At 38.0% G+C, this 9,359-nt stretch overlaps 2 protein-coding genes across 5 annotated transcripts; one reads left to right on the top strand and one right to left on the bottom strand.

Moving 5' to 3' along the window:
* Positions 1 to 2,094: 2,094 nt before the first annotated feature.
* Positions 2,095 to 6,196, top strand: LOC132116577 (interleukin-7 receptor subunit alpha-like). Its single transcript, XM_059525451.1, has 8 exons — positions 2,095 to 2,357; positions 2,597 to 2,702; positions 2,872 to 3,092; positions 4,417 to 4,559; positions 4,666 to 4,816; positions 5,002 to 5,104; positions 5,206 to 5,269; positions 5,359 to 6,196. The coding sequence occupies exons 1-8, from the start codon at positions 2,288 to 2,290 to the stop codon at positions 5,695 to 5,697; spliced, it is 1,197 nt and encodes a 398-aa protein (XP_059381434.1). The 5' UTR covers positions 2,095 to 2,287; the 3' UTR covers positions 5,698 to 6,196.
* A 113-nt stretch (positions 6,197 to 6,309) lies between these two features.
* On the bottom strand, positions 6,310 to 9,300 carry capslb (calcyphosine-like b). Of its 4 annotated transcripts, none has more exons than XM_059526321.1 (6): positions 9,040 to 9,300; positions 8,233 to 8,386; positions 7,981 to 8,158; positions 7,675 to 7,884; positions 7,354 to 7,481; positions 6,597 to 6,702 (listed from the first exon to the last, which is right to left on the bottom strand). In XM_059526321.1, exons 1-5 carry the CDS (start codon positions 9,140 to 9,142, stop codon positions 7,377 to 7,379), a joined length of 750 nt encoding a protein of 249 aa, XP_059382304.1. In that variant the 5' UTR covers positions 9,143 to 9,300; the 3' UTR covers positions 6,597 to 6,702; positions 7,354 to 7,376. The 4 variants fall into 4 exon arrangements, with proteins under 4 accessions (XP_059382305.1, XP_059382304.1, XP_059382306.1 ...); XM_059526323.1 differs by having other exon boundaries at positions 8,233 to 8,381; positions 9,031 to 9,133; XM_059526324.1 differs by having other exon boundaries at positions 9,048 to 9,123.
* Positions 9,301 to 9,359: the final 59 nt, after the last annotated feature.

Genomic DNA, 9,359 nt, shown 5'->3' with positions numbered 1-9,359 from the left:
ACATTCTGTTATAACTGCACCGTTCACGAGACCACAGGCTTTGCGCCTGTCCCACATCTTCCTATCAATGTGATGTTTCAACATGTTCTCAGGGATGATACTGTTGTGAAGTATTCAGATTTTGTATCCAGGCTTAAATGTGACCTTGGCGAAGCTGCAAAAATTGCACAGAAGCACAGTTTTACTGGGCAAGCTCGGCATGCAAAAATCTACAATTGGAAAGTGAGGGGTTCACCTTTGACTGTTGGTGACCAAGTCCTTCTGGCAAATCGAGGTGAGCGTGGCAAACAGAAAATTGCAGATATGTGGGAGTCCAATCTTTATGAAGTGATGTCAGTGAGATCACTTATTAATGTCTATCGGATAAGGGACACAGAAACAGGCAGAGAAAAGACTGTGCACAGGAATCTTTTGCTCCCTGTTAACTTTCTGTACGAAGATGATAGAATTGCTTTACCATCTCAGTCTCATTCAATTGATGCGACCTCAGACTTGCCTGATCATCCCGACAGTGATAAAAGAACAGCTCACTGGGTTATGCAGTCTGATCAGCCCAACTTCCCTGGAAATGACTAGGACTCAATGGCTTTGTCTGAAGTTCAGCATTCTTTGGATGTCCAGAAATCCAATTCAAAGGCAGACTCTGTTACCTGTGATAGCTCTATATCCACTGAACAGGCCAGTGACATTCTACATTTGTTGGATGATAAACTACCTCCCGACCTTCACATGTAGACAATAATTCTGTTCCGGATACAGTTAACCCTGTAGTTTGCACTCAACCAGAACGCTTTCAAACAGGCACAGACAGAACTAGGGATGGTAGGACCATTAAACCTCCACAAAGATTGATCTGTGAGATGAATAATCAGTTTGTGCAGGATCCCTCACCTTCAGTGATTTCTCTTTTAGATGTGGTGAAAATAATTTTTCATGGGTAAATATATATGGTTATGAGTTTGATTTTTGCCATTTTGAGTTGATATTTTTAAATCCTTGATTTGTGTATGTGAAGAGAGCTGTTTAGGGCATCTCTTTGGTTTATGTTTAGTCTGGATTTTGGTACCAGTCCATTCTTGCATACCTCTTATGGAGGAATTTTGTAATTAATATTTACGCTGAAATGTCAAGGAAATTCACAGTCATTTTCTTGTTTTGTTTTCTTTACCTTTTTCTGGTTCTTGTGTTAAGTTGTCCTACTGTACTGACGTTTCCCCCGTTTAGCATAATTTAAGGGGGGTGTATGTAACGGAGTAAAAAATGGTATGTTAAATTATTGCATAAATGGGGACAGCGCCATCTATGTGCTGTGTCATGTGATTTAGGTGTGGTGGAGTAGGGAGTGGACCGCCTAAGCATTGATGTGGGTAAGTTGTACGTTTTTCACGGTCTGAGAATTACGATTTATAAGTGTCCTAAACAAACAAGTAGTTGCTTTATTGTGATTGTATCTTTCAATGAATATGTTGGAACTCTGTTAAGCCTTGTTTGGCTTTGAGTGTGTTGCTCAATATTGAGTTATAACGTGTTTAGAGACCCGATTGTAATCAATTTGTGTGTTGCCTTGTGTTTCATGTAGAAATGGTTTATTCTCTTTCTGAATCAGTGAAACCCTATTTACACACACCGTCTCCATTGTGAAGAAAGCAGACCGCCCAGGCAAGACCGTCACATAGGCCTATAAGTTAAATGCAAAAAAAAAAAAAAAAAAGAACAGTCCTTTTTATCTCTCTGAAGAGATATGAAGCAGCCGCTCACAGCAGATTCTCGCTAGCATTTGTAGACAACACAAGACTGACGACTCCAGTCCAGTCAACAAGCTGTCAATCAAAAACTAGCCAGCCAATGATAACAAACCGCTGCCCCTACGAACTATTTACGCCAGAATAGCGAGCGAAAAATGAGCATAAAGTCCAAATTTGGCGTGCTATATTTTTTTTTTTTTGTTTTAAATAAATGTTTATTAATTTTCAGTTTATATTTTCATTAGTTTCTTGAAAAGTTACTTCCAAAATTAAAGGCACATATCTGACTCCTTTAAAGGGGTGGAACTAGGACACGTGTAAAGGAAGCACTATAAGGAAACACAAATAAGAAATGATAAGCACCCTCTGTGTTTCTCTCGCTCTCTCTCGCTCTCTCTCTCGCTCTGTCTCTCTCTCTCTCTCTCGCTCTCTCTCTTCCTCTCACCTCTGAAAGTACCACTGTGATCTGTCACTAGTCAGTGAACCGTGTATGAGTAATGAAGACTGTGTGAGTGATCTATGCCTGTACTGCTGGATCAGAGATGGCGGGTGTTTTATGGATGCTCTTTGCCGTTTCCTGTCCTTTGGTTCTCTCAGAGAGTGGAGATTTTGGTGAGTAGGCTACTCTGAGAACTGAGACTGTAAATAATAAACTGAGAATCTGTAGATTATTATTATTATTTTCACATTTTAAATACGTTTTCAATGGGAGTGGTAATTTTAGTTGTTCAGCTAGATTGTGTGCAGTACTATCTGATTATGATCATAAAGAGTTATTTAGGCTAGTTTTCATTGAAGTTCATTAACATAAGGTGAAGACGAGAATTTTTCCTCCTCTTTTTCCCTTTTAGACTGGTCAGATGAAGTGACCTGCTGGTCGACTATGACCCTCCGTCAGAGTAACCTCATCTGTTCAGTCAACGAACCCCTCGAGGAGGACAACCTTTTGACACTCTGGTACTTCATTACAAATATTTACTGTTAATTGATGTATAATATCTGTGCCTAACTGGATAAAAAAGGTTTCTGTCAATAGAGGGTTTTAATGTATTGTGTATTGTGTTGAATAAAATGGAAATATTAGATGTATTAGTTGTTGTTGTTTGTTTGTTTTTTTCCTATTTAGCAGAATGGAGGGTTCATTGAAAAGTTGTACCAGTGCTACTAAAAGACTACAAGACTTTATTTTTGAGGATTTGATCCTAACAGCAAAATATCAGCTACTTATAGGAAATGATGTTATCAATAATGACATCAACCTGTCAAAAATGGGCAAGTCCATCTATATATCTATCTATCTTGCCGTGAAAAGGTTTTTACCCCCTTCCTGTATTTTTTTGCATATTTGTCACACTTGAAAGATTCAGAGTATCAAACAAATTTAAAATTGCACAAAGATAACCTGAGTAAATACAAAATGCAGTTTTGAAATAATGATTCAATTTATTAAGGGGAAAAAAGCTGTCCAAACCTGCCTGTCCCCAGATGAAAAAGTAATTGCCCCCTAAATCTAATAACTGGTTTTGCCACCCTTTGCATCAACAACTGCAATCAAGCGTTTGTGATAACTGGCCACGAGTCTTTCACATCACTGTGGAGGAATTTTGGCCTACTCTTCTTTGCAGAATTGTTTTAATTCAGCCACATTGGAGGGTTTTATGAGCATGAATGGACTGTTTGAGGTCATGCCACAGAATCTCAATTGGATTTAAGTCTGGACTTTGACTTGGCCACTCCAAAACCTTAATATTGTTTTTCTTGAGTGATTCAGAGGTGAACTTGCTGGTGTGTTTGGGATCATTGTCCTGCTGCAGAACCCAAGTGCACTTGATCTTGAGGTCACAAACTGACGGCCGGACATTCTCCTACAGGATTTACTGATTTTCTGCAGAATTCATGGTTCCATAAATTATGGCAAGTCATCCAGTCCTGAAGCTGCAAAGCCACAAAGCTCATTTGTGGATAATTGCTCTGACCATGGTTCTCTGGAGTTCCAAAGCCTTAGAATTGGCTTTATAACCCTTTTCCGACTGATACATGTCAACTGTTTTGTTTCTGATCTGTTCTTGAATTTCTTAGATCATGGCATGATGTGTTGCTCTTTAAGCATGCTTCACTTTGTCATACAGGTTCTATTTAAATGATTTCTTGATTCAGCAGGTCTGGAAGTAATCAAATCTGAATGTGGCTAGTGGAATTCAGCTTTCTAAAATAATGTGGTTAATCCACAGTTTTTCATGATTTAACAGGAGGGGGCAATTCATTTTATATAAATGTATATTCGGGGTAGGTAAGTTTGGAATATATACATAATAATTATAACTGAAATTATTATTTTAAAACTGCATCTTGTATTTACTCAGGTTATCTTTGTGTAATATTAACATTCGTTTGATGATCTGAATCTTTTAAGTGTGACAAATATGCAAAAAATAAAAACAGGAAGGGGGCAAAAACCTTTTCACGGCTGTCTGTCTGTCTGTCTGTGTGTGTGGATCTGTCTGTCTGTCTGTTTGTGTTTGTGTGTCTGTCTGTCTGTTTGTTTGTGTGTGGATGTGTGTTTGTGTGTCTGTCTGTCTGTCTGTCTCTCTATCTAGTAGTCTGTCTGTCTATTTCGCTGTCTGTCTGCTGTCTGTCTGTCTGTCTGTCTAATCTGTTTTTGTCTTTACAGTCAAAATCCCAGCTCCTGAAATGAAACTGGCCACTTACATGGAAAGCACAGATGAAGTTTTCATATGGTTTGAACACATTCATGAATATGTTAAATACCCTGAATTCCAATTGGAAATATGGAGGGACAAAGATACGAACAAGGTGCTTCTCACAACAGTTTGTTGATTTGACTTGACCTTCCCTAAAATAAAGTCAATTTTGAGTTCTTTTAACAATTAAACAACACCTACGTTATCTTTCTCCGCAGATCATCATAAACATTACAAATAGGAATTTCAGTATGAGCAGGGAAAGCCTTGGAGATGGTGTTTACTGGACACGTGTTCGAGCAAAACCGTGGGACTATTTTGCTGGCGACTGGAGTGAGTGGAGTTCAAATGCCAATTTCACTATAAAAAGTGAGTGGATCTAACTGGAGATCAGATGTCTGTTACATGAGAAGATACTACTATGTTTAGTATAATAAAAACTCCTTTTTGTACTCATTATTGGGTAGAAGAAGAATCAAATATCTTCAGCATTAAGAAAATGTATATAACATTTTTTTAACTGTTATTTATCATGTCTGACATGGGTTCTACAGTTCCTTCCACAGAAAAGAATTTCCCAAAGGTTGGTTTCATCATCACCTTCTTTGTCATTCTGGGGCTCATCATCGGTTTGGGGACTTTACGATGGATGGCACAGTGAGTGTTTTCATAAAAAAAAAAAAAAAACACCTTTCTTTTATATTTCTATTTTTCTATATATTGTATATTTCTAACACCTATAATGTTTTCTAATCCAGCATTAAAGACTACATTACACCAAACATCCCACACCCCAAGGCAACTCTTGCACAAATGCAAAGGGTAATTGAATTTCTCATGTGTCTGGCTGCTGCTTTGACATTCTGCAAGATTAAACGACATCTTCATACAGACCGTTTTTCTGTTTTCAGGGCCTTCCTTTCACTTTCAGTCCTGAGATATTCAGTGACGTCTTCATACACCGTGTGGATTACGTTGATGAAAAGCCATCTTCTCCTGAGCTTCAGGACGGCCTAGACGAGTGCTGCTACAGTCAAGCCAGTTCCTCTAGAACATCCATGAGTGAAATGGACATGAAAGCTGATGAATGTCTTCCAAGAGAGCAGTCCCACCTTAAAATTAGACTGTTAGATGAATCCGATTTTTTGAAAGCAAGCGAACATGGCAGCTCTCAGAGCGCAACGGCAGCTCAACAGGAATGTAAAGATGAAGCCTATGTCACTATGTCCAGTCTCTTCAAAATGCAGTGAAGAAACTGTCTCAAGTCAGTTCCAGTTCACTGGGGATTTTACAATCCATTGGTTTGTATATGACAAAGAGTTAACTGAGATTTTATGACGCATTTAATAACCCAATAAGCCTGTGACATATATGAGGCGCTTTAACACATCACTAGTCATGTCCGGTTTGTTGCTCGGATGCTAACCAAGTTTGTACATATAGCAGTCATCCACAGGTTTCATTTTCAACCAAGCATCGTGCACAGCTGTGGTCTCCATTTTGGTAGCCAATTTCCTTCTGAATGTTTCAGAAACACAGGCATTAAGAGTGATAAGAAAAGTCATCACACATATACTCAGACCTCATGTAACTGCTGCTAGCCTCAGTATTCTCTGCCAGACCTCGCACACAACTTTCAAACCTAATACATAACAGTTCAAGTGGCACTTTTTCAATTAACTGAGGATTTATTTATAACAATGGGAAAAAAAATATTTTCTGTGTATATTAAAAACATCTGCTTGTTATGCAATTCAGCTGTAGCCTATATACATGGTAATCTATGTTAAAACAGATGTGTAATAAAGGAATGTATAAAAAAAACATCAGCCCATATAACTGTAGACTTTTATTTTTTATAACCACTATTAAACATTTCTTAAAGGAGTCACATTTTGGAAAATAGCATCTGCCGTAACATGCATAAATAAATCTGAATTACAAGACTTTCATGTATCACATACAGTAAACCACACTGGTTTCAGCACAAATACGATGCAGCGATTTACCCTAAAAATCAGTTACCACTGACAAAGCACACAATTTAGGCTTCTACAGTACATCTATGATTTGATTTTCCAGATTCATTATTAATATCCCTAAACTTGCTTTGATTTCACAAGCATTATCAATTTGCTTAAAAGCATAAACCCTCATAACTTCCATGCAGTTTTCATCATTAAAATAAAATATACATCGTTGTCAATGGAAGCACTGACTCCACTGTAATAGTTCCAGAATTCATCTTTTGTCACCTGTAAATGGAAAAGAGAAAATAGTGTTATAAAACAAACTGGTAGCCCTTTCAGAGACCCCGATCACCAAAACCACAAAGTTAAAGGATCATCCAAACCCAGAAAGAAAGAGAAAGATTTTGCCGTGAATTAATAAGAAATCATCATTTGTATTTGAATTTTTGAGTGTTTCTCACAGAAATCTGAACAGGTGTAAAAGACAGCTTTCAATAGCCAAATAAAGAGGATGCATACAATCATAAGACTCCGGCAACAATACCACACCACCTGCATTTGTTAGATTGTGTGGCTGATTCGGGAATAAAACAATAAATTCACTCATGCAGCTGCTTGTCTTCAGTGAGAAACACTGTGTGCAATAAATAATTGGTTAATTTTTTTTTGATCATGTGTGGTAGATTCCCAAAAACCCAACGTTAAAAGTTGTTAGACACCAAAGGTAATCTTGCCACCTTGTTTTAGACTCAACCCTGTCAAAACTGTGCCAGTTGCATTTAAGCTCTCATGTGCTCAAAATGTGTGTCTACTTTGTTATAAACTTTAACACATTTATATTAAAGTTTACAATAAAATCTATTATGAAATGTTTGACAGAGTCATGAAAGGGACAAGACATACTTTTGCTGAAGGTTGACCGTCTTTGTTCTTTACCCAAAAATAGATGTTTTGGAAGTTTAGTCAAGCTTCCATGCATTTTTCATCATTAATATAAAGTAGATATCTGTGTCAATGGATGCGCTCACGCCGGAGTAGTAGTTCAAAAACTCCTCTTTTGTGACCTGATGTGTGAAGACATAGCATTATCAAAGAGAACACAGCAGAAAATGACTTGTAATGATGCCATCGGGGGAACACTTTGATTGCGAATGCTTTAAACCAAAAATTTCATTCGGTCTGTGTACTATTAATACACTGTTATGCTTGATACTGCATGTTTTAGATAAAAAACAATGTTTTTCAGCATCTTCATACCTTCCCATCCTTGTCATCAGGAGAATCGAAGCTGTCCAGGAATTTGCGGAATACTTGGTCTTCGGTCCACTCGCCGTTTCGGTATTTGGGGTGATGTTGGACATTGTATACTCCTTTCAGATCCTCGACTGTAATCACACCATCTCCGGTTTTATCCAGCTTTTTGAATGCCTGTAGCACCACCTCTTTTCTGGCATTAGACATGGGTGGCTGCAATCACAGATATGAAAATAACAACATGAGCACTAAACTGGCCTCGGCCTGAACTGGTCTAAAGGAAACACAACACCATTTAAGTGCGTTTACCCTCACGGTGATAAGAAACTCATCAAAATCAATCAATCCACTGCCGTCTCTGTCAAACTGTTGAAAAAGGTTCATAGCCTCTTCTTTCTCAATGAGCACACCATAATCACTCAGGCCTTTCAGGAACTCTTTCATGTCCAGTGTGCGACTGTTATCATCATCCATGATCCTAAAAGTCCTAAGAACATCAGACTGTAGTCAGATATCTGCACTTCAGTCTATGTAAAGCAACACATAGAATGCATACTGTACCTGCCCAGTCCCTTGATTCCTGCAGACCCTCGTGCCAAACACTGTAGCCTCAGACGCTCAATGGGGTCTGAACTATTTGCCAGCTGCTTCTTGGCACTGATTGCCATCTCTCTGTCATGCCGTGATGTACCTGCCATCCTACAACTGATCTGATCTGAAGGTGACAAGAGGCATTTTTAGGCTTTTATCAGTTTATTTGGCAACATTTAAAAATAAAGGTTCTTTATTGGCATCTGTGGTTCCATTAAGAACCTTTACAATCCATGGAACCTTTCCATTGCACAAAAAAAGTTCTGTAAAGTAGAATTTAGAATTTTTAAAATGTTTTCACTCTTTTAAAAACGGTTTACTGAAAGATTCTTTAGGAAAAAACAAAAATGGTTCTTCTGCTGTATGGAATGACTATGAAACCCTCTGTTGTGTAGTCGATGCATAATGTGCTTAAGGAAATTGTTACAATTTATATGAAAGTGTACTGAAAGTCCTGTAACTGGTTGCCATACCTTTGAAGTTGTTAACCTTTTTCTTTCATTAGTGTGACAAAATGAATTCTTAAACTAAAATTACTCCACACAGTCTCTGAATATGAGCTCATAAAAACGGCATGCATTGTAATTATTATATATTATAGTGTGTTATGGTAATTCAACTTTAATAGTTATTAGCTATGAGCTATGGCGGAGTAATTCTAATCGTGGACTATAGAGCAAGGAAACAATATGCTCAAACTGCTGTAATTCAACAAACAGCACTTGACGCCACAGTATAAAGGCTTTATTTATCCGTATTGATCTAAACGCTGCATACTCACGTACAGAAGTGAAACAAAACGATGATTAATGTGTTGAAACCACCTGGAGTTCCTTAGCGCTGCTTTGCCCTTTCCTGTTTTAGCGTCCAGCGTTTCCATAGTGACGAGTTCTTGTATTTGATTGGTCGTTCTCGCTTCAGGTGTTTGATTAGATCAGAACGTGATGTTGTTCAAGTTTACAGCTCGTTGTTTGACAGCCAGACTGTACAAAAACAACAGCTAAACAGAATTTTGAACGTGAAACAAACACCCGCGAACATGACTACTGCTGATTTCTACATTGTTCGAGGATGTTTAAGTTCCTTTACGTTTGGAG

The sequence above is a fragment of the Carassius carassius genome, chromosome 36 (assembly GCF_963082965.1).
Source record: "Carassius carassius chromosome 36, fCarCar2.1, whole genome shotgun sequence".
Lineage (NCBI taxonomy): Eukaryota > Metazoa > Chordata > Actinopteri > Cypriniformes > Cyprinidae > Carassius > Carassius carassius.
The sequence above is the reverse complement of the archived record's forward strand: the minus strand, read 5'-3'. Positions and strand labels throughout refer to the sequence as shown.